Source organism: Tursiops truncatus, chromosome 2 (assembly GCF_011762595.2).
Source record: "Tursiops truncatus isolate mTurTru1 chromosome 2, mTurTru1.mat.Y, whole genome shotgun sequence".
Taxonomy (NCBI): Eukaryota; Metazoa; Chordata; class Mammalia; order Artiodactyla; family Delphinidae; genus Tursiops; species Tursiops truncatus.
The window spans coordinates 43,107,860-43,132,473 of NC_047035.1; the positions used below are offsets into that span (position 1 = coordinate 43,107,860).

The following is a 24,614-nucleotide window of genomic DNA, read 5'->3' on the forward strand; positions in this document are numbered from 1 at the left end:
TCAGTATGCCTTCCTAGTGGTGTGAAGTGGTGTCTCACTGGGACTCCGATTTGCATTTCCCTAATGACTAATGATGTTCAGCATCTTTTCATGTGCTTCTTGGCCATTAGTATACATGCTACAACCTGGTTGAACCTTGAAAACATTATGCTAAGTGAAAGAAGCCAGACACAAAAGGTCACGTATGGTATGATCCCATTTACATGAAATATCTAAAATAGGTAAATCCATGAACACAGGAAGTAGATTAGTAGTTGCCAGAGGCTGGGGGAGGGGAGAATGGAGAGTGACTGCTTAATGGGCAGGGGGTTTCCTTTTGGGTTGATAAAACACATTTTGGGATGAGATAGAGGTGATGGTTATGAAACATTGGGAATATGCTAAATGTCACTGAATTATACACTTTAAAATGGTCATTTGTAGGTTTTATGAGTTCCACCTCAATAAATAAAAAAGCGAAAACGCCTGGTTAGAAGTTGAGTCTCGGCTTCCAGTCCCAGTAGCCGACTTCCAGTTCCAGCAGCACGGTAACTGAGTGTAGATTTCCACCTCCTGTTGCAAACTGAGAAATTCTGCCTAAAGCAAAACAAAAATGTAAAATATGCAACTGGGCTGGAAGGGAAAGCTGTTGTTGCCGGGGCGGCAGCTTAAGGCTGGAGCGGTAGCTTCCTGAGCGGAGGCTGTGGCGTCTAAGGGGGGACTAGACCACCTATAGATGCTGGGATGAGGGGTGGAGTTTAACACCAGTGTTGGGCCAAGAGACATGACCTTGGGCTGGGGTAGGGCAGGGGACAGGAACTAAAACCCCTGGGTAAGAAGACATTCTGGGAAAGCTGCCTCCTTGGTGAAAAGGGGTATGGAATAATACCCGCCTCAAGTCAGGGAAACCGAAAGGGGCTCTGGTGGGAGAGAAACACGAAAGCCCCAGGCCTACCTTCATCATGCAAGAACCCGCAACTCAGAAATGAACGCACAGCACTGTTCCAGGTGGGTGAGCCTCCTGGGTTCAGCACAAGCAAACAGAAACTGCTCATCTGTAGTGACACTTCCGCAATGCGGGCTGCCCAAGACTCCTAGGGGAAAACAGTGTCCACTGAAAAATCCGTCCCCGTGAGAAACTACAGATCACACAAGGAAACATCCCAGCATGAAGGAAAGTAAGTAGACATAACAGACAGGACGGTTAGCATCTCAAGAACTTGGCAAAATAGAAGTATGTTTGAAATGATTAAAGAATAAGGACACTGAGATTGACTCCACTGTTTTAATAAAATGTTTCCCCATTTAATAAAATGTTGAACAGCTGCTCCCAGGGAGTGTGTGCAAAGTTTGCATAAGGGATTTAAAAGGGGAAAGGTGGGGACGGAGGTCGTCCTCCTGCTGTCTTATAGTGGTCTGGCGAGGCCTTTAGGTTTTTTCCTGAGGATCAAGGGCTCAGGGAAACTTTTATATTAACTGCGATACTCAGGGGCCCTTAGCCAAAGATTTGCCTTCATTTTTCTTGAGAGTGCAGCTTCGTATTTGCCCATCATTGTGAGGCGTGTTGCATTATGAACCGGTAAATGGAACTTTTGGAAACAAACCCCAAAGCTACCTTGAAAACCACTTTAGTACTCATTCAATTAGCGCTCCACTTCTTATTGATTTGATCTGTTGGCTGAGCCACGGCACTAGGAAATCAGTGAGCTTCATGGTGATTAAGTAGAATCGTGTCCGAAAGTTTACATAAGGATCATCAGCAAACGTGAGACTTCAGAGTTACCTGGTCACTAAGCCAACCTTCCCTTTGCCTCGTCCTATGATCAAGCCATGGCTATTATCAGTGGAAGTCCCAAAAATTATGTAAAGAGGAGGAGTGCCTGGGGATCTTGTCTTGAAGCTGAAGCAGTCTGTCACTTTACATAACATTGAGAATAGATGGGACTGCAGATGCAGGCCTGATGGACTTCATGGTTGTGACAGCCTCACCTACACCTTGAGATGGCAAAGGTTAGTTTCAGTGCATCTGGCCAACAACACACACAGACTTGACTTTGCGCTGGAAGCCGGATGAGGCTGTACTTTGGGAAGCAGTAAAGTTTCTATTAAAAATAAAGTATGGGGACTTCCCTGGCAGTCTAGTGGTTAAGACTCTGCGCTTCCAGTGCAGGGGCCACGGGTTTGATCTCTGGTCGGGGAACTAAGATCCCACATGCCGTGAGATGTGGACAAAAAAAAAAAAAAAAAGTATGAAGACGAAACTCTTCTTTTTCACCAAGGGATTGAAGATTGGGTAGTGCAGATGTGAAGAGAGAGCTGTAAGAGTGAGCTGGGGAGAATTTCAGGTCCCCTGAGTGTGGCCTTGTTGCTGTCGAGTAGTTAAACCATAGATCAGAAACCTCAGTGCTCAGGAGAATTTTCAAGTGTGTCTTAGACAAAGTGCAGTGTTTCTGTTTTTTATCCCCCGCAATCGGGTGTAGAGGAGGGTCCTAGACAAGTTGTATTTTCCCTTTGTGAGCAATGTTGTATATCATGCTTGCCTTTTCTGGGAAGAGAAAGAAGCACACATGGAGGGATAGTTTCTTCTTCATTAATGCACCATGTACTTCATGTAGTTGTAGTTCACGACAGCCTTCTCATCATACAGTTGATACATGCAGTTTATGGTTTGTCAGTATGGTTATCATTAATAAATGACCCCAAGAAGATGTACAGTTGATTACAAGATGTTTTCTTTGCAGCTCCCCAGTAGGTATCTAGTGTCATTCCTAAGTTTGCTGTCAACTAAAGACGTCCTTAATATTACTTGAAAGTAGAGATTAGGGTATCTGGGCTCTTTGCACCCTTCTCGGTAAGTATCGGGCAGAGCCTTCAGAATTAATTGCTTCTTAGATGCACCATTACTGCTCACTTAGCCCTATGCAAAGAAGTAGGTCATTCTATTCATCAGAAGCTTGCTGTTCTGTAATTATGTGAGGAGCAAATAATTATAGATATGGTTTCTGTGTAATTTTAAAGCAGGTAAATATAGCATCATTAGAGCATAATCTATAGCTGGAAAAACTTGTTTCTTTAAAAAACATGCAGACAACATTTAAACCTTGGTAAGTTTTATTATTCTTAAATGTGTTATGTAAGTTGGAAAAAATCTTTGTTTCTTGGGCTGGAAGAGGCACTTATGATTAAATATCAAGGAAGAAAAAGAACTGGTCTCCATTTCTTTCTTTCTCTCTTTCTTTTTAAAATATTTATTTATTTATTTGGCTGCATCAGGTCTTATTTGCAGCATGCAGGATCTTTCGTTGTGTGCGCCTGCCTAGTTGCCCCACGGCATGTGGGATCTTAGTTCCCCGACCAGGGATCGAACCTGCGTCCCCTGTATTGGAAGGTGGATCCTTAACCACTGGACCACCAGGGAAGTCCCCTCCATTTATTTCTTGACACTATAGAAACACCATAATTGAAATTTAGTCACATATGCTTTGAACAAAGGACTGTGTACTGATGTTTCATTTTTTATAGGTGGAACATACATCTCTCTTTTCATTGATTGAGATAAAAATCAGGTTTCCCACTTTACTGAAAGATGTAAATGATGCTGAAATTTTGATTATTACAGAGACTGTGTTTATAACCCTTTCAAAATTGAATGCAAGTGGAACTAGCCATAAACTACACCTTGCACAATGCTATATGGAAGGGGTACATTTTTAAAATTGAGGTAGCCTGGAGTCCTTCGATTAGAATTAATGTACATGAATGGAGATGGCTTCTTCCTTGAACTTGGCCAGCTCGCCTGTCTTCCTTGCTTTTTTACTTCTGTTTATTCCGAGAGTTTGTTTTAATGTACAAAATGAATAAAGTTGATATGCCAAAGTGCGGGCCTGCCTATATGGTTGGCAGAATTAGACTAGTGTCTTAGTTTGCATTCGCCCTAAGAGCAAGACGGTGACTTCAGGAAGCGCGGCGAGGGAAGTGAGACGGGGAGGGTGGGGGGCCAGTGAAGGGGGTGATGCTCATGAGTGGATTGTTGCAGGGTCTCCTTGCTGCTGGGGATTCTCTGAGAAGCTGTGTGGAACACACCTCGGTGGTGAGGAAAGCGAAGGGATTTACCTGATGTGGTAGGCAGAATAATGGTTCTTCCAAAGAGGTCCACATCCTAACCTGTGGAATCCGTGAATATGTTACCGTACAAAGAGAACTTTGCCGATGTGAATGAGTTAAGGACCTAGAGAGAGGGAGATTATCATAATAATCTTCTTATAAGAGATACTTCTCCTTATAAGAGAGAAGTAGCAGGGTCAGAGCCAGAGAAGAAAATACGACAAAGGAAGCAGAGCTTAGAGATTTGAGGGGCTATGCTGTTGGCTTTGAAGATAGATGAAGGAGCCATGAGCCAAGGGGCCACAGTCTCCAGGAGCTGGAAGAGGCAAGGAAACATATTCTCCTCTAGAACTTCCAGAAGGAACCGGCCCTGCAGACATCTTGACTTTAGCCCATGAGACTGATTTTGGACTTCTGACCTCCAGAAATATGAGATCAGAAATCTGTGTTGTTTTAAGCCGTTAAATTTGGGAGAGCAGCAATAGGAAACTAATATATCCACCAACTCACAGGCCTCATTGATTGAGGATGGCCTCTAGGACAATATTTCCTTGGTGCTTCTAAATTTATTTTTTTAATTTATTTATTTTTGGCTGTGTCATGTCTTCATTGCTGCGCGGGCTTTCTCTAGTTGTGGCGAGCAGGGGCTACTCTTCGATGCGGTGCGTGGGCTTCTCATTGCGGTGGCTTCTCTTGTTGTGGAGCATGGGCTCTAGGTGTGCGGGCTTCAGTAGTTGTGCCGCGCGGGCTCAGTAGTTGTGGCTCGAGGGCTCTAGAGCATAGGCTCAGTCGTTGTGGCGCATGGGCTTAGTTGCTCCACGGCATGTGGGATCTTCCCAGAGCAGGGCTCGAACCTGTATCCCCTTCATTGGTAGGCAGATTCTTTTTTTTTTTAATTTATTAATTTAATTTATTTATTTTTGGCTGCTTTGGGTCTTCGTTGCTGTGCAGGCTTTCTCTAGTTGTGGTGAGTGGGGGCTACTCTTTGTTGCGGTGTGCAGGCTTCTCATTGTAGTGGCTTCTCTTGTTGCAGAGCATGGGCTCTAGGCACACGGGCTTCAGTAGTTGTGGCACGTGGGCTCAGTAGTTGTGGCTCGTGGGCTGTAGAGCACAGGCTCAGTAGTTGTGGCGCATGGACTTTGTTGCTCTGCGGCATGTGGGATCTTCCTGGGCCAGGGCTCGAACCCGTGTCCCCTGCATTGGCAGGTGGATTCTTAACCACTGCGGTAGGCGGATTCTTAACCACTGCGTCACCAGGGAAGTTCCCCCTTGGTGCTTCTAGCCACCCGCATGCAGGCTCCTATGACGGATGGACGCCCTCAGGCAGAGAAACCCTCAGCCTGCACAGGATGGGAGTGGTCTTCAGGGCACCTCTGCAGGGGGCCGGGGCACAACCAGTGGGCTTGGCTGTACCTGGACAAAGGATTTGATCACGGAATGTGTAAACGTCCTCATAACCACTTGGAACTAGGTCTGTTGGGTTGTTTCATACGAACAGTTCAGGTTTCTGAGCCCCTCTGACCATTCCTTTGCTGTGTCTTCTCCTGGCCCATGCTCTTCTGCATGACCTTTAAATGTTGGGGTTCCTAGGCATTATGCCCTCGGTCTTGTCCAGTCTTCCTCTGTGATGGTTAATTTTATGTGTCAACTTGACCGGGCCATGTGCTGTCCAGACACTTGGTCATTTTTCTGGGTGTGCTTGTAAGAGTGTTTTGGGATGAGATTAACACTTGAATTGGTAGACGGAGTAGAGCATATTGCCTTCCCTAATGTGAATGGCCCTCATCCAGTCAGTTGAAGACCTGAAGAGCATAAAAAGGTTGACCCTCCCCTGAGCAAGAGAGAATTCCTCCTCCCTTACTGCCTTCGAGCTGGGCCACTGGTTTTTTTTCCTGCGTTTGGACTTGAACTGAAACGTCAACTTTCTTGGGTCTCTAGGTGCCAATTCACCCTGCAGATCTTGGACTTGTCAGCTTCCATAATTTCACGAGCCAATTCCTTATGATAAATCCCTTTATATATATATATATATATATATATATATATATATATATATATATATATCTTGTATTGGTTTTGCTTTTCTGGAGAAACCTGTCTAATATATACTCCGTACTCCAGGGCGATTTTCTCTGCTCTTGACTTCTATCAATAGGCTGGTCAATCCCAAACCTTGGTCTTCAGCCTGGGTTTCTCCATATCCCAATTTTAAACTGCCGACAGAGACATCCCCATGGATGTTGTATAGATACTTTAAACTCCACATATTCAGAGTGAAACTCATTATCATCCCCCTAGGAATCTGCTCCTGCTTTCTGTATTCCGTCTTTTTCCATTACGTCACTATGTACTCTGATCCCATAGTCAGTATCATCAGCATTGCTCATTCTGAGTTTTAAACTTTCAGGATTTCTGCCATTTATCTCTGTTGTTCCCCAATGGAGAGCACCCCTGGCACACAGGACTGTGTTGGAAAAATCCTACGGCTAAGAAGGAACTAGGAGATCTAGTTTATCCTCATGCAAAGACACACACACAAACACAAACACACTGGGCAAGTTGAGGGAGAGAAAAAGACAGATACATACAGAAAGCAACAGAGCCATACAGATAGGCAGATAGACAGGGTCTGACAGAGAAGTTAAAAAGGGAGGAAAAGAAAGAGATACAGACTACAATGTGATATAAAGAGGCATAGAGTAAGAGATAGTGGGAGACCCATGTAGAGGCAGAGAGAGAACATTTGTCAGACAGGGAGGAGAATGTAGAGAAAGAAGGAGCTGGACTAACAGAGGTGAGCAGATACACACTGTGTCCCAGAACTTGAAAAAGCCCTACTGTGTGCTGTTATGGTCACCCTGGACCACCTGCCCACACCCCTCCCCAAAGTGACCCACTGGCCTGCTGAACAGGTATATGCTTTAGAGCCATAGGGCCTGGGTTCAAATTCCAGCTCAGCCACTTTTTAGCTACGTGGCTCTCAGCACTTTACTTAAGCTTCGTTTTCTTCATCTGTAAAATGGGGATAGTAATACCTACCTTGCAAGCTTTTTTGCCAGATGCTCAATAATTATTAGCTCTCCCAAATCCTGATATCCTCTGGCTCCCATCCATTCCCCCTTTGTTTTGAATTTTATTTTTTTATACACCTCCCCTCCCTTTTTTTAAACTTTTTTTTCTTTTTTAACATCTTTATTGGAGTAATATTGCTTTACAATGTTATGTTAGTTTCTGCTGTACAATAAAGTGAATCAGCTATACATATACATATATCCCCATATCTCCTCCCTCTTGCATCTCCCTCCCACCCTCCCTATCCCACCCCTCTAGGTGGTCCCAAAGCACCGAGCTGATCTCCCTGTGCTATGCGGCTGCTTCCCACTAGCTATCTATTTTACATTTGGAGGTATATATTAGTCCATACCACTCTCTCACTTCGTCCCAGCTTACCCTTCCCCCTCCCCGTGTCCTCAAGTCCATTCTCTACATCTGCGTCTTTATTCCTGTCCTGCCCCTAGGTTCTTCAGAACCATTTTTTTTTTTTTTTTAGATTCCATGTATATGTGTTAGCATACGGTATTTGTTTTTCTCTTTCTGACTTACTTCACCCTGTATGACAGCCTCTAGGTCCATCCACCTCACTACAAATAACTCAATTTTGTTTCTTTTTATGGCTGAGTAATATTCCATTGTATATATGTGCCACATCTTTAACCATTCATCTGTCAATGGACACTTAGGTTGCATCCATGTCCTGGCTATTGTAAACAGAGCTACAATGAACATTTTGGTACATGACTCTTTTTGAATTATGGCTTTCTCAGGGTATATGCCCAGTAGTGGGATTGCTTGGTCGTATGGTAGTTCTATTTTTAGTTTTTTAAGGAACCTTCATACTGTTCTCCATAGTGGTTGTACTAATTTACATTCCCACCAACAGTGCAAGAGGGTTCCCGTTTCTCCACACCCTCTCCAGCATTTATTGTTTGTAGATTTTTTAATGATGGCCATTCTGACTGGAGTGAGGTAATACCTCATTGTAGTTTTGATTTGCATTTCTCTAATGATTAGTGATACTGAGCATTCTTTCATGTGTTGTTGGCAATCTGTATATCTTCTTTGGAGAAATGTCTATTTAGGTCTTCTGCCCATTTTTGGATTGGGTTGTTTGTTTTTTGATATTGAGCTGCATGATCTGCTTGTAAATTTTGGAGATTAATCCTTTGTCTGTTCCTTCATTTGCAAAAATTTTCTCCCATTCAGAGGGTTGTCTTTTTGTCTTGTTTATGGTTTCCTTTGCTGTGCAAAAGCTTTGAAGTTTCATTAGGTCCCATTTGCTTATTTTTGTTTTTATTTCCATTTCTCTAGCAGGTGGGTCAAAAAGGATCTTGCTGTGATTTATGTCATAGAGTGTTCTACCTGTGTTTTCCTCTAAGAGTTTTATAGTGTCTGACTTTACCTTTAGGTCTTTAATCCATTTTGAGTTTATTTTTGTGTATGGTGTTAGGGAGTGTTCTCATTTCATTCTTTGACATGTAGCTGTCCAGTTTTCCCAGCACCACTTAATGAAGAGGCTGTCTTTTCTCCATTGTATATTCTTGCCTCCTTTATCAAAGATAAGGTGACCATATGTGCGTGGGTTTATTTCTGGGCTTTCTATCCTGTTCCATTGATCTGTATTTCTGTTTTTTGCCAGTACCATACTGTCTTGATTACTGTAGCTTTGTAGTATAATTTGACGTGCGGGAGCCTGATTCCTCCAGCTCTGTTTTTCTTTCTCAAGAGTGCTTTGGCTATTCGGGGTCTCTTGTGTTTCCATACAAACTGTGAAATTTTTCATGCTAGTTCTGTGAAAAATGCCATTGGTAGTTTGATAGGGATTGCATTGAATCTGTAGATTGCTTTGGGTAGTATAGTCATTTTCACAATGTTGATTAATCTAATCCAAGAACATGGTATATCTCTCCATCTGTTTGTATCATCTTTAATTTCTTTCATCAGTGTCTTATAGTTTTCTGCAAACAGATCTTTTGTCTCCTTAGGTAGGTTTATTCTTAGGTATTTTATTCCTTTTGTTGCAATGGTAAATGGGAGTGTTTCCTTAATTTCTCCTTCAGGTTTTTAAACATTAGTTTATAGGAATGCAAGAGATTTCTGTGCATTAATTTTGTATTCTGCAACTTTACCAAATTCATTGATTAGCTCTAGTAGTTTTCTGGTAGCATCTTTAGGATTGTCTATGTATAGTATCATGTCATCTGCAAGCAGTGACACCTTTACTTCTTGTTTTCCGATTTGGATTCCTTTTATTTCTTTTTCTTCTCTGATTGCTATGGTGAAAACTTCCAAAACTGTGTTGAATAATAGTGGTGAGAGTGGACAACCTTGTCTTGTTCCTGATCTTAGTGAAAATGGTTTCAGTTTTTCACCATTGAGAACGATGTTCGTTGTGAGTTTGCCATATATGACCTTTATTATGTTGAGGTAAGTTCCCTCTATGCCTTCTTTCTGGAGGGTTTTTATCATAAATCGGTGTTGAATTTTGTCAAAAGCTATTTTGCATCTATTGAGATGATTATATGGTTTTTCCCTTTCAATTTGTTAATATGGTGTATCACATTGATTGATTTGTGTATATTGAAGAGCCTTGTATTTCTGGGATAAACCCCACTTGATTATGGTGTATGATCCTTTTTTTTTGCTATATGTGGGCCTCTCACTGTTGTGGCCACTCTCGTTGCGGAACACAGGCTCTGGACGCGCAGGCTCAGCAGCCATGGCTCATGGGCCCAGCTGCTCCATGGCATGGGGGATCTTCCCAGACCGGGGCACGAACCCGTGTCCCCTGCATCGGCAGGTGGACTCTCAACCACTGCACCACCAGGGAAGCCCTATGATCCTTTTAATGTGCTGTTGGATTCTGTTTGCTGGTATTTTGTTGACGATTTTTGCATCTATGTTCATCAGTGATATTGGCCTGTAGTTTTCTTTCTTTGTGACATCTTTGTATGGTTTTGGTATCAGGGTGATGGTGGCCTCATAGAATGAGTATGGGAGTGTTCCTCCCTCTGGTATATTTTGGAAGAGTTTGAGAAGGATAGGTATTAGCTCTTCTCTAAATGTTTGATAGAATTCTCCTGTGAAGCCATCTGGTCCTGCACTTTTGTTGGAAGATTTTTAATCACAGTCTCAATTTCAATACTTGTGATTGGTTTGTTCATATTTTCTATTTCTTCCTGGTTCAGTCAGAAGGTTGTGCTTTTCTAAGAATTTGTCCATTTCTTCCAGATTGTCCATTTTATTGGCATATAGTTGCTGGTAGTAATCTCTCATGATCCTTTGTACTTCTGCAGTGTCAGTTGTTGCTTCTCCTTTTTCATTTCTAATTCTGTTGATTTGAGTCTTCTCCCTTTTTCTTCTTGATGAGTCTGGCTAATGGTTTATCAATTTTGTTTATCTTCTCAAAGAACCAGCTTTTAGTTTTATTGATCTTTGCTATTGTTTCCTTCATTTCTTTTTCATTTATTTCTGATCTGATCTTTATGATTTCTTTCCTGCTGCTAACTTTGGGGTGTTTTTGTTCTTTCTCTAATTGCCTTAGGTGTAAGATTAGGTTGTTTATTTGAGATGTTGCTTGTTTCTTGAGGTAGGATTGTTGCTCTAAACTTCCCTCTTAGAACTGCTTTTGCTGCTTCCCATAGGTTTTGGGTCATCGTGTTTTCACTGTCATCTGTTTCTGAGTATTTTTTAATTTCCTCTTTGATTTCTTCAGTGATCTGACGGTTATTAAGTAGTGTATTGTTTAGCCTCCATGTGTTAGTATGTTTTACAGATTTTTTCCTGTAATTGATTTCTAGTCTCATATCATTGTTACTTGATACTATTTCAATTTTCTTAAATTTACCAAGGCTTGATTTGTGACCCAAGGTATGATCTATCCTGGAGAATGTTCCATGAGCACTTGAGAAGAAAGTGTATTCTGTTGTTTTTCGATGAAATGTCCTATAAATATCAATTAAGTCCATCTTGTTTAATTTATCATTTAAAGCTTGTGTTTCCTTTTTTATTTTCATTTTGGATGATCTGTCCATTGGTGAAAGTGGGGTTTTAAAGTCCCCTACTATGATTGTGTTACTGTTGCTTTCCCGTTTTATGGCTGTTAGTATTTGCTTTATGTATTGAGGTGCTCCTATGTTGGGTGCATAAATATTTACAATTGTTATGTCTTCTTCCTGGATTGATTCCTTGATCATTATGTAGTGTCCTTCTTTGTCTCTTGTAATAGTTTTTATTTTAAAGTCTATTTTGTCTGATATGAGAATTGCTACTCCAGCTTTCTTTTGATTTCCATTTGCATGGAATATCTTTTTCCATCCCCTCACTTTCAGTCTGTATGTGTCCCTAGGTCTGAAGTTGGTCTCTTGTAGACAGCATATATACGGGTCTTGTTTTTGTATCCATTCAGCTAGTCTTTGTCTTTTGGTTGGAGCATTTAATCCATTTACATTTAAGATAATTATCAGTATGTATGTTCCTATTACCATTTTCTTAATTGTTTCGGGTTTGTTATTGTATGTCTCTTCCTTCTCTTGTGTTTTCTGCCTAGAGAAGTTCCTTTCGCATTTCCTTTAGTAAATCTGGTTTGGTGGTGCTGAATTCTCTTAGCTTTTGCTTGTCTGTAAAGGTTTTAGTTTCTCTGTCAAATCTGAATGAAATTCTTGCTGGGTAGAGTAATCTTGGTTGTAGGTTTTTCCCTTTCATCACTTTAAATATGTCCTGCCACTCCCTTCTGGCTTTCAGAGTTTCTGCTGAAAGATCAGCTATTAACCTTATGGGGATTCCCTTGTATGTTATTTGTTGTTTTTCCCTTGCTGCTTTTAATATTTTTTCTTTGTTTTTAATCTTTGATAGTTTGATTAATATGTGTCTTGGAATATTTCTCCTTGGATTTATCCTGTATGGGACTCTCTGCACTTCCTGGACTTGATTGACTATTCCCTTTCCCATATTAGGGAAGTTTTCAACTATAATCTCTTCAGATATTTTCTCCGTTCCTTTCTTTTTCTCATCTTCTTCTGGGACACCTATAATTCGAATGATGGTATGTTTAATGTTGTCCCTGAGGTCTCTGAAACTGTCCTCAATTCTTTTCATTCTTTTTTCTTCATTCTGCTCTGTGGTAGTTATTTCCACTATTTTATCTTCCAGGTCACTTATCTGTTCTTCTGCTCCAGTTATTCTGCTATTGATTCCTTCTGGAGAATTTTTAATTTCATTTATTGTGTTGTTCATCATTGTTTGTTTGTGCTTTAGTTCTTCTAGGTCCTTGTTAAACATTTCTTGTATTTTCTCCATTCTATTTCCAAGATTTTGGATCATCTTTACTATCATTACTCTGAATTCTTTTTTAGGTAGACTGTCTATTTCCTCTCATTTGTTTGGTCTGGTGGGTTTTTACCTTGCTCCTTCATCTGCTGTGTGTTTCTCTGTCTTTTCATTTTGCTTAACTTACAGTGTTTGGGGTCTCCTTTTAGCAGGCTACAGGTTCGTAGTTCCTGTTGGTTTTGGTGTCTGCCCCCATTGGCTAAGGTTGGTTCAGTGCGTTGTGTAGGCTTCCTGGTGGAGGGGACTAGTCCCTGTGTTCTGGTGGTTGAGGCTTGATCTTTTCTTTCTGGTGGGCAGGACCATGTCAGGTGTACACCTTCCCCCTTTCGTGAAAGGGAGTTTATATGTGCCTGGGATAAATATAGCTAATAAAACTTTATTATTGGAAATAAATGAAAATTAAGAATACCCTTGTAAATTAGCAGTTTAGGAGACTTTTCAGCCACAGTATATTTGAAAACCAACCATACTTATAATTGACAAGATACATGGAAATGTTTTATCTGCAATTTCTTTTTTACTCTCCCCCTCCTCCCTGTTTTCTAGTAGATAAGCTAGGAGAGGGCTAATTGCTGCTCCTGGAACTCCTGTACAGAAGAGGACACTGGTGAGCATAATGGAGAACTTGCTTTTAATGATCCTTGTCTACTTTTTTTGCTTTTAATAATCCCTGTCTACTTTTTTGCCCACATTTACCTCTCTCTGTACAGAAGGAGACCACAGGCATGATTATATTGCTACACTTTCAGACTTGCATCAGTAAAATTTCAAGAAAGAAAACAAACCAGAACCAGTAGGATTAGAATGAATCTGTAGCTGTGGGCTGAGGAATTAACCAAGTGGAAGGGCCTCACATTCTCATGTTCCCCACTATGGAAATCTACCATTAACCTCCAGTTGCAAATGTTTACAGAATTTTGTAAACATTTGTAAATCTTTTCTTTTTATTAAATATCTTTTCAATATTCTCTCTTCTAGCTTTTGTATTTCCTTATTGATTTCTATTAAGTTTCAAAACCATCATTGTGTTAGATTTATTTTTACACCGCCTTGAACATTTTGCTGAAAACAGTTTATAGAATCTTCATGAAAGAAAATCGTGTTTACTCAAAAGTTGTGAACTCATTGAAAAGCAATATATATTTGCTGAAAGAAGGAAAAAATATTTATTGCCTAATACCGTGTCAAGAACCCTGGTGGATGCCTGAGAAGCACAAGGTGTGATCCTTAGTGGTCGCACGTTCTTTTTTTTTTTTTTTTTTTTAACATCTTTATTGGGGACGCATGTTCTTAATTGGAGAAACACAGCCAAGCTCACATACTCTGAAGAGCAGTTTTTTCTCAACCTTGTTTAGACCCATGTCCCCACAAACACTGTCTCACTATCTCTAGTGTATCACCCCTCTCACTAGCCAAGTAGAGTTTGCCCAGCTCTCTTTCTGTAGTTCCTATTATAAACTACAGAACTAGATCCATCGAATGTGCTCTTTCAGATTACCTGTGCACATATGCACATCCCATGCTAATATGCCTTCCCTCCCCCAGTGAAGAATGACTGCCTTAAGAAGCACCCAAAGCAGGACTTGGAAATTTACTTTAAGCACCTAAGATCTGGACAGATTGTCAATGAGATCTGGCTCGATAAGGCTTAAGTTAAAACGTTTCTCTTGGCAATGAATTTTCTACAGTTGGAAAACCTATCAGTGCCTCAGACCTTGGCGCCATCTGTGCCTCCTTTCCCTCTTCTCCAATCTACCCCTGGGCTGCCATCGACAGGTAGTCAGCCGGCCCCTGCTCACCTCCTCCATGATGTCCTCACACCAGCATTCCTGCTCCCACCTCTCTTTACGTAATATCCAGCTGATTCCCTGATTCTGGACATCTTGCTTCTGAGGTTGGCATTCTGCTGTGTGCCCCAGTAATTGGCTCTCCTGCTCTGTCCCTCACTCTCTCAGTCCCTATGTTGCTGCTTGTCATCCATGTCTTATAGACCTGATGTCCTAACCTTTTCTCACTGGAATTAGGTCCCCATATCTTCTACTGATACGGTGTTGAGCACAGTGACTGGCCAACACACTGTGCACTGTAAATATTGTTGAACGAATGAATGAGTTGGAAGCATTCTCTTGCTTGACTTTAACTTTATATCTTGGGCTTAGTCGAGCCATGTTAACACAATACTCATATTTCACGTGTCTTTCTTTTCCCCTTCCTATCCCAGATTTCTTATTTTGGTTTTCTACACTAAGTTCTGTACTAGACACTTTGCACATGTTATTTCTAATCTTCACAGCCATCTCATAAGACAAGTATTACCATCTTCATTTCACATATGAGGAAACTGAGCATCCAAGAGGTTTGCTAATTTCTCCAAAGTCACTCAGTGAATCAGTGGTTGACCTCACTTCTCCATGGAACCACTCCCAGAATCACTGATCCATGGCTTAGTTCTTGAGGGGCCTGCACTGTCTTACTTTGCCCTTCCCTTGACTCTTATTTTATTCTGATTGAGCACCACCGTCTTTGCCTGAATCCCAGTTGAGACAGAAGGAGCTATGAGGGGAGGACAAATCTGAGATTTGTCCTCCAAGGTCTTGACATGAGAGATTGAGGCTGGGGACTGAAGGAGATAGAAGAGCCAAAGGTATCTATCTCCACATCTTCAACCTGAGAGAGCAAAACAGCAGTGGTATCACCAAAAGAAATGGGTAATTGGGAAGCCTTATTCCTGTAGGTTGTTAATCAGATGGTGGTTGGAGTTCCAGTGGCTCTTTCCTCCCTGGTTAACCGTGGCAATGCTATTAGTTTTTCTGAGTCTCAGTTTCCTCTTCTTTCCCCTGAGCATCATCTTACCTGACTCTCATGTTTGTCATTGGTTTGCCTATCAAATGATGCAGTACATACGAACATGCTCTGTAAGGGGTAAAGCCGTACACACGTTAGCTGTCATCACTGTTGTCAGATATGTTATTACTAAAGTCAGATAGTAAATGGAGACACCAGCTTCTTGAGTAAAATATGTCTATGCCTGGGGTCAACAGGCTGTGACCGCATCTGGCCTGCTGCCTATTCTTATACGGCCCATTGGAATGTTTTCCAATTTTTTGTTTGGTTGAAAAAAATCGAAAGAAAAATATTTGTGACATAAAAAAATCACATGAAATTCAGATGTTGGTGTCCATACATAAAGTGTATTGGAACAGAGCCAAACGCACTTGCTTATGTGCTACTGTCTATGGCTGCTTTCTCAGTGCAACAGCAGAGTTGAGTAGTTGTGACAGAGATTGTACAGCCTGCAGAGCCTAAAATATTGACTACTTTTAGTAAGAGCTGAGTAGCCCTGGCCTGCCCAGTGCACATTCCTACCTTTGCTCTCTGACACTGATTCAAGTGCAGAATTCCCACTGAGCTTAAAAACTGAGAAAGATGAGAAATAAAGGTAAGGAGAAAAATGTGAATTCCCTGGCGGTCCACTGGTGAAGACTCTACGCTTTCACTGCCAAGGGCCCAGTGGGTCAAAAAAAAAAAAAACATTAAAAAAAAAAAAGGAGAAAATGTCAGGTTAGAAGTAAATTTGGTATTCTGAAGGTGTTTTCCTCTCTCTTCTCCCAGACCTCCCCCAAAATAATAGAAAATACATTTAGCAAGCAAAAATATTCTCTGTTCCTTTAATGTTATGTGAGGGATATGTTTGTGCTCTTTTTTTTTTTTTGTATTTTTAAATGAATGAGAATAAAAATAAGACTATCGCTGTCATTATGTTAATACTGTTGACCCATTCACTGTATTTCATTATGTATTATTGTATTTCATACAATAATACCTTCATTGTATCAAATTAACTTAATATATGAAATATAAGTAAGTTACCAAATGAATTTAACACAATGAACTATAAGTAAAAAGGTGGCTATTTACATTTTCTTTTCTTATTTTCTGTAGTGAGAAGCTGGATGGAAAAACTAAAAGACAAGGTAAGAGAAGTATTTTCTTCCTTTGCATTTATCTTAGAGGGCATGGCTTTGTCAAGCACAAGATCTTGAGAGTAATGGAGCTTTATTTCATTATTCTGATTATGGTAATCTATGCAAAGATACAGGGCCACTTCCAGGTGCCCAGCAAGAAAGGAGGTCTTCCCTTTAAGGTCTGTATAATACAAGGGATGCCTTATTCTTTGGAGTGCCATTCATACTTATGGAATGTAATTCCTGGTATGTACAACTGAGTAACCCCATTTACATGTCAAGGTGGAGTTCCTTTTAGGGAATTGCAGGAGTGTAATCCCATTCTAGTGTGCAGTTCATGTCCCAATGCAAGGATCTTTTAAACCTGATCTTCCTATATGAGGAAGAAATACCTTGGATTTTGGAAGGCATTGATTTTTGTGACCCAAGGACATAAATTGATGGACTTGATTTAAGAATAAAACTTTGTGATGGAAAGGGCATCCTTAAACCATAGTGGGAGGTGGGATTAAAAACACCTGAACACCTAAGTACTCTCCTTAGGCTCACTTTTATGTAGTCTATCATAGTGCCACTGCTGAGTGATGAGCTGACCTATCTGGAATGGCCAACTATAGAGAAGTATTTTCCTCTCTTGCATTAATTCTGCCATCAACATTTGTGACTGACAATATTAACTTCCTTCCAGGTTTATATTTTTCATTTTCTTTTAATTTTCAACACTCTCTAAGGTTTCATTTTTGGTACCTTGTAATTTCAAACTGGAATTACTCATAAAAATATTGGTGGAATTCTGAACTCCTTGCTGTAGTCTGTGTCAGATCCAATTACTATAAGCCAGCTCAGATTTCACTGGGGGTTTAGTTAAATGGAAATCGTTTCAACTGCCAGATAGGAGTTACTTCCAATTCGCCTTTCTTAGAATATACATCTGTTGATGGTATCTCATATCTTTTTTTATTATTTGAGGTCAGTTCCCCCATATTTGAATGATTAATATTTATTTTGCTACAGTTTAATGCTAAAGGATAAAAGAAAACATTCAACTGCAATTAAAATTGTATAATTATATTAATTCTTCTCACTATTATTTTTCTGCTTCTCAGTAAAATTTAGCCTATATAGTTTTTGAGAATGAGATTATTTTATGTCCATATGTATTAAAAGTGACGTTGAAGAATTTTAAGCCTGTTGACATCAGTGGAGGCCATTTTGGTATCTGCAGTGGGTCCAGCTGTCTAAGGGAGGTGTAATCAGAGGACTGAGCAAGATTTGGGGTAAGAGAAGCGCAAAAGTTTAGAACTGAATATATTTACATTCATAATGCTTCTTGTTATTTTTCAGGGGAAAATATAATACAATGAAAAGTAAATAGGCTCTGGTAGTTTAATCTAGGAGTCCGTATATCATTGTTTCTATAGAAAATATCCTTCTGAATTACAAAAATGGACAAAAAATAGACTTAAGAAAACAAATGTTGGCATGAAGCCTGTTCTGAAGCTGGCTGTTGCAAAGTTTCTTACCTGTATGTATATATAGCTTCACCACTCCATTTAGAAATCTGTGTAGCTTTGGAGAAAGGCTGTATTTTCTCTTCTTGTGGACCATTCCTTCTTGTCTCAAAGACCTGGCACCCTCTCCCTGCTCCATTTCACCAAGAGAAATAATTTTATGTATGGCCTCAGTTTTCTGGACTATTCTGAAGTTTTTCCAGCCCTCTTTTCATTTTATTCTGTAGCATTTTTTCAGTTATGTTTTAGTTTTAAAAAATTGGAAGAAAAATAGTTGAAGCTCCCACCAGGTTGACTTGCTTTGTCTTCATTTTTTTTTTAATTTAACCATTTTTTAAATTGTAGTTATTTACAATGTTGTATTAGTTTCAGGTATACAGCAAAGTGATTCAGTTATACATATATATAGATCTCTATTCTTTTTCAGATTCTTTTCCCATATAGGTTATTACAGAATGCTGACTAGAGTTCCTTGTGCTATACAGTAGGTTCTTGTTGATTATCTATTTTATATATAGTAGTGTGTATATGTTAATCCCAAACTCCTAATTTATCCTTCCCCCTCCCCCCGCTACCTCCTTTGGTAACTATAAATTTGTTTTCTATGTCTGTGAGTCTATTTCTGTTTTGTAAATAAGTTCATTTGTATCATTTTTTTTTTAGATTCCACATGTAAGTGATATCATATGTTATTCGTCTTTCTCTGACTTACTTCATATGATAATCTCTAGGTCCATCCATGTTGCTGTACTTGCCTTCATATTTTGATTTTTTTCTTGGAGGGACTCAGTCTAATCAGTCGCCTCCCTCTGGGAGTGAAATATTATACACTTACTTGATACATACAATCATATGTGTACACACACACACACACACACACACACATACATATATAATATATGTATGCATATCTTCCTCTCTCTCTCTCCCTCCTTCCTTTCGCTTCCTCTCTTCCCCCCTCCCTCTTTCTCTTCATATGTCTAGCTAGCTAGCGATCATCTATAAAAGTCTCGTGAGTCATTATCTTCAGAAACTATTTGAGAGTGAAACTATTGCCGTTTTGTTGAAAGTCACAGAGCCCCTTAGAACTGAAAGCTAAACTACATATTTAACTGGCTCTTCAGTCAACCCAGAACATCTTCTCAGTTTAGCTTCATTTAATTGGTCCTGATATTGGTTTCCCTGTTAGTTAGCTGGACTCTAGAAAGGGTGGTAGGTGTTCTAAAAAGTTCTGAATTATTCTCTTTGTTGTTATTGTTTAGTCTTCCTATATTAGTTAGGATTAAGATCAGCTATGAGTGACAGACAACCCCCCCCCCCCCAATGACAATGGCTTAACCAAGAGAGAACTTTGTTTGTCTCTCATTTGTGAGTCTGGAGGTAGCAATCAGGGGTTAGTGAGGAGCAACATTGAAGGCTCAGCCTCCTTCTGTTTGATGCTCCGTGACTTGTGACCTTTATTCTCGAGGTCATCTCATGGTCCTGGATGGCAATTAGGTCTATACTCTAGCCAGAAGGAAGGAAGAAAAAGGGAGGCTAAGATATCCCTCCCCCTTTAAAAGGGGAGATAAAGGCACTCTGCCATTCTTAAAGGGGGGGGTGGGTAAAGGCTCTGCTCCCCCCTTGAAGAGCATGCTCTGGAAGTTGCACGTGTCACTAATGTATCGTCTCCTTAGTGAGGCTTATCACATGGTCACATCCAGCTGCATAGAAGGAAGGGAGAAGTAATCGTTATTCTGTGCCCAGCCCAGATGGAAGGTGCTATTGCTCTAGAAGAAGGGGCGAATGGCTATCAAGGGACAGTCCCTATACTCATTCCATCATTAACCTTCTTCCTGTTTAAATGTCCAAGTTAGTGATGCTTGTTTGACAAATCCTTACCTGGCTACCTATTGATGTATTTTTTCAACATCTATATTGTTTCTCAAAATTGAAGATGCATCAACATTTTAGTTGTATAATACAGGCCAGCCCTGTTGTTATATTACCAAGGTCGTTCTATTTCTTCTAGCTTTAGGAAATAATGCAGAAAATGGATGATCCAGCCTATATTCCATAACAGCCATTCTCATGTATAGTCTGCACCAGTAGCATTGCATTACCTGGGAGCTTGTTAGAAATACAAAATCTCAGGTCCCTCACTAGACCTACTGAATCAGAAACTCGGGGAAAGGGGTCCAACAATCTGTGTTTTGACAAGTCTTGAAGGTGATTCTGATGCATGTTCAGGTTTGAGAACCACTGTCGAACAGACATCATAAGGGTACTGAATTCAGCAGACTTTAGGCAGTACAGTGCATCATATGGTTTTCTTATCATTTTCTTGAAAACCAGTGTTTCTGAACAAATACAGTATCCTGAGAAGGAAGGATACCTTTCTCATAAATATAAAACAAAACAAACAAACCAAAACCAACCAAACAAACAAAAAAAAACAACTATATCTAGTAAATATTATCTTAACAATCCATTTTTTAATTTTCAAACTGTTTATTTGGAAATAATTTCAAATTTACAGAAAAGATACAAGAATAAGGATAGTACAAAGAATACCCCTGTTCCTTTTCTCCAGATGCACTTATTCTTCCCACGTTACCCCATTTCTACCTCTGCTCCTTTTTTCTGAGCCGTTTGAGGAAAGCCGCGTACATCATGGTCCTTTTACACCAAATACTTCAGTGTGTATTTCCTATGAATACGAATATTCTGTTAGCAAACCATAATACAGTTATCAGCTTGAGTACATTTAACATTGATATCATACTTTGTTCTGGCACCTAGATTTCAGTCTTTTGGTTAACAGACCCCAAATCTCCTTTATAAATTCATTTTTCTCCTCCGTTACAGGATCTAGTCTAGGGTCATGTCACACATTTAGTTGTCAGGATTCTTTAGTTTTCTTTAATGTGGACCATTTGCATAACCATCTTTTGTCTTTCATGACGCTGATATTTTTTTAAGAATACAGTGCTTTAAAAAATAGAATATTCAGTTTAGGTTTATTGGACGTTTCCTCATGATTAGATTCAGGTTATGCATTCTCGGTTGGAATATGCACAGATGCAGTTGTGTTCTTCTCGGCAAGTTACATGTGGAGGAATGTGCACGTCCAATAATTCTGAACAGAGAAAAGGTGCTAGGCAGAATTTATAACTTAATATGTACGTGTCTTATTTGTTTTCCTTTCTACAGGAAACAAGTCATGGGCAATTCTAAAAACAGAGCTTATTTTCAATTAGTCAGTTTTGTATGAGGGATGGTTAAATTATATTTGAAGAGGGTAGGTTGCTTTATTCCCATCTTGTAATTTACTTGTAATTTCAAGGCACAGGCAGATGACACACACACACACACACACACACACACACACACACACACACACGAGGAATAAAGAGAGGAGAGAGATTAATTGAATTTTTGTGAAGTCTACATGATTTAAAGCTCTCGAAACGGGAAGCCTCAATGTGTAAATAAGAAACATGCAAAAAGTGACACATTTTGTAATATTCATATTTTTGGTGTGGGGTTGAGTTACATAGTGTGAGGAGACCCACTCAGAGGTTGATCAAGTTGAGCTTCCAAAAGTTCAAATATCATCCTTTGAATGTACAGCTCTGTAAAATCTAATCTACTGTGCTTAAAATTATCATACATCAACATATATGTATATTTCCATGCACTGGGAATGGTGATGTAAAAAGAAATTCATAGCTCTGGTGAGAGCAATGGAAAATTACAGACTTTTATAAGCCTTTCGTAGATCTAGAAGAAAGTTTGGGTTTCTGTAAAGCATATTAATTTGTTGGAAAATGACTGAGCTTTGTTTCTTGGGGAAAAACACTTAGTATGCTGAGGAACAATGCTATGTTCTCAAATTAATGGAAAAAATTCCACATTCTTCTCTAACTCAAGACTCTGAAAAACAAAACCAGTGAACGAGCTGGCTGTGTACAAGAGGGTGCTGCAGTTTTGTAAGGTCTTGTCCCTTTGATTAATTCTAGAAATGTTGGGAAAGCATCATAGCCTGCTTACTTCGGCACTTGTTAGAAAACTTTTATTTTTTGTCCTTCTCTGTTTGGGCCTCATTCTGAAAGATACTGGAAATAGTTTTTGCTATATTAAAATTTTTAGAAATAGTCAAATAAGTGAACAGACTCATGGTTTTTCCCCCATAAAATAATGTCTATCAAAAGTACTTATTACAGTACTTTTAAAATTGATAATTGTTTATGGTTTTTTTCTGGGTAGGCTTCTAGAAGGGGCCATCGTGGAAGGTAAACCAGTGTCGTGTTCCTCTATGAAAGGCTCTGGTTATTCATCCACCTCTATCCCTTAGGTGTCTTATTGGCCAAGATGCAGGGAGCACCTTTAGGGTGATGGCCTTACCCTGAACTTGGGTTGGTCCTGAGCTACTTACTCAAGCCCAGAGATGTGTGGAGATCACGCTGCTCTCTTAGGACTGAAGTATCCATAGTAACACCTTGGGGATGTTGGAGACCCACATGCGTTTGAAACCTCCAGGCTCTTTTGGAAGTACCAGTGTTGTTAGCAGTGATCTTTGTGCCCCTCTCTGCCACTTTCTTTCTTTGGGGCTGGGGACATTCAGAATTCCCTCCCAACCTTCAACTTTGGCCTTGTCCACTGGGCAGATATTTTCTTTCATATAAACAAAGCCATCCACATTCTGTGCAACTCTCTCCTCATCCTTGTCTTTTTTGCCTGGGCTCCAACACCTAACGTACTTCCTCTTTCCTTTGCAGGTCCTTCTCTTCCTTGCTGTCTCCAGAAACTCTCACTTTTCACTCCCATACAAGCACATGCCTCTTTCCTTTCTTACTGTGATGCAGCTAAGATTGTGAGACAGGGACTACCAAAGTCAAGGCCCTCCTTCTGCCCTCTTAGAAGCACAATGTTCCATTGGGCACTTCAACTCCCCCTGGAGCTTGACTCAGACTGCTATTTCCAATTTATAGCATTTTAATAGTCCTGGCATTCTCAGAGGCTTACTTCATCCATCTTTAATACAAATTATATTTCTGTCACCAAAACCTGGTGTTGACAAGTGTGCATAAGCAAGTGGCTGGAGGTTCCACTAGGTCTGGCTGATTTATTCAGTACTTCTTCTGCGTATTTGAAATATCCCAAAATAGTCACATCTCTCTCTCTGTTGCCTTCGCTCTAAAAAGTAACTTTATTCCAGGTGCTATTTTATAACAAAGCAGACAGGAGATTTCAAAGTGTCTAAAAACCTGCTGCCCTCCAGCAGTCCTGAGAAACCCAGGGCAGCAGTCTGTTTAGCATCCTAATGTGTGTTTCTTTTCCTGGGCAGGCTGGCTATATGTCTGGGATGCTGGTGCCCGTGGGGGTTGGGATAGCTGGAGCCTTGTTCATCTTGGGAGCGCTCTACAGCATTAAGGTTATGAATCGCCGAAGGCGAAATGGCTTCAAAAGGCATAAAAGAAAGGTATGGAATCAACAACAGCGAAACCTAATCAGTTTCCGAACATCCTTCGCTTTTCTAATTGGCTTAATAAAGCACACGGGGCCTAATGAGGCATGAATGGGACTGATGTGCCCAGTGGTTCTGATGAGCTGCTGCAGCTGCTGCCTCGGCTTGGTTTGTTCACGTGTCTTTTAAAGGGGGCCTGTTCCTCAGCTTTGCTCTGCGGCAGAAGGAGTTTAATGCTTCTCTGTTTTCTTTCCCCAGCAGAGAGAATTCAACAGCATGCAAGATCGAGTGATGCTCTTAGCTGACAGCTCTGAAGATGAATTTTGAATTGGACTGGAATTTAATTGGAAGAGTCAACGATCTTATGATTTTATTTTTTATTTGGGGGCAAAAAAAAAGAGGACAACATTCTGCCATGCTGGGGCTGTCAGGCCATCAGTTTCATTATCTGCTGGGGAGTAGATTTTTCGTGTACTGAGCAGAAAAGGCATGCTGTATATGAACTGTAATATGCAGTATTTGTTTTTATTCTGTAGTGAAAATTCCACAACCACGGGCTACAACTCGTAAATATGCAGCATACATGTGTTCAGTAGGAGTTGCTAGGTTAGGTAAATATTTTGTATTTTTCGACATTGTCTTGTCCTTGGTTTGGACTACATGCGCTGAAGAATAACAAGTATTGCTGCCAAGGCACACTCGACTCTGAAATAGAAATCTTAACAAAGAAGAACTTGTGATGACTGCTCTACCTACTTGAATCCCTAGGCTCGTGGGCCATGCCACATACTACATTTGCATCAAAACTAGCAGCAACTCGGAGTGAAATCTTTTCATCAAGAAGACCTCTCAGCACATTAGGATATATATAGATTTGTTTGTACCTTACATTATGTACTTGTCTCCTGGTTTTTATTATTTTTCCCCTTCCCTCTTATTCTTGGCAAAGAAAAAATGCACTAGAAATAATGCATTAAATTGACTCTCGGTCTTAATGTAAGCTTGCTTTCTTAAATAGTGTAATTGAGTCCAAAAGACCTGTCAATAGATTCTTACATGTTTATCATTAAGAGACGTCCTTTATGTGTATCATTCACTTTGTCAAGAAGAAATGAGGAAGAAATCAAGAGGAAAAGGAGGATAGATAAGCTCCCAGAGCATTTATCTCTGCCATTTGGCTCCGTGCTTGTGTGGCTACCATTCTGAATTATTCAAAATGTT

At 40.2% G+C, this 24,614-nt stretch overlaps 1 protein-coding gene across 1 annotated transcript in view; it reads left to right on the forward strand.

Moving 5' to 3' along the window:
• ARMH4 (armadillo like helical domain containing 4) overlaps positions 1 to 24,388 on the forward strand; it is a 128,230-nt gene extending 103,842 nt beyond the window's left edge. The window contains exons 5-7 of the mRNA XM_033851098.2: positions 16,411 to 16,442; positions 23,274 to 23,408; positions 23,652 to 24,388. Of these exons, the coding sequence (XP_033706989.1) occupies positions 16,411 to 16,442; positions 23,274 to 23,408; positions 23,652 to 23,720 (236 nt within the window). The 3' untranslated portion in view covers positions 23,721 to 24,388. The remainder of the gene's footprint in view (positions 1 to 16,410; positions 16,443 to 23,273; positions 23,409 to 23,651) is intronic.
• Positions 24,389 to 24,614: the final 226 nt, after the last annotated feature.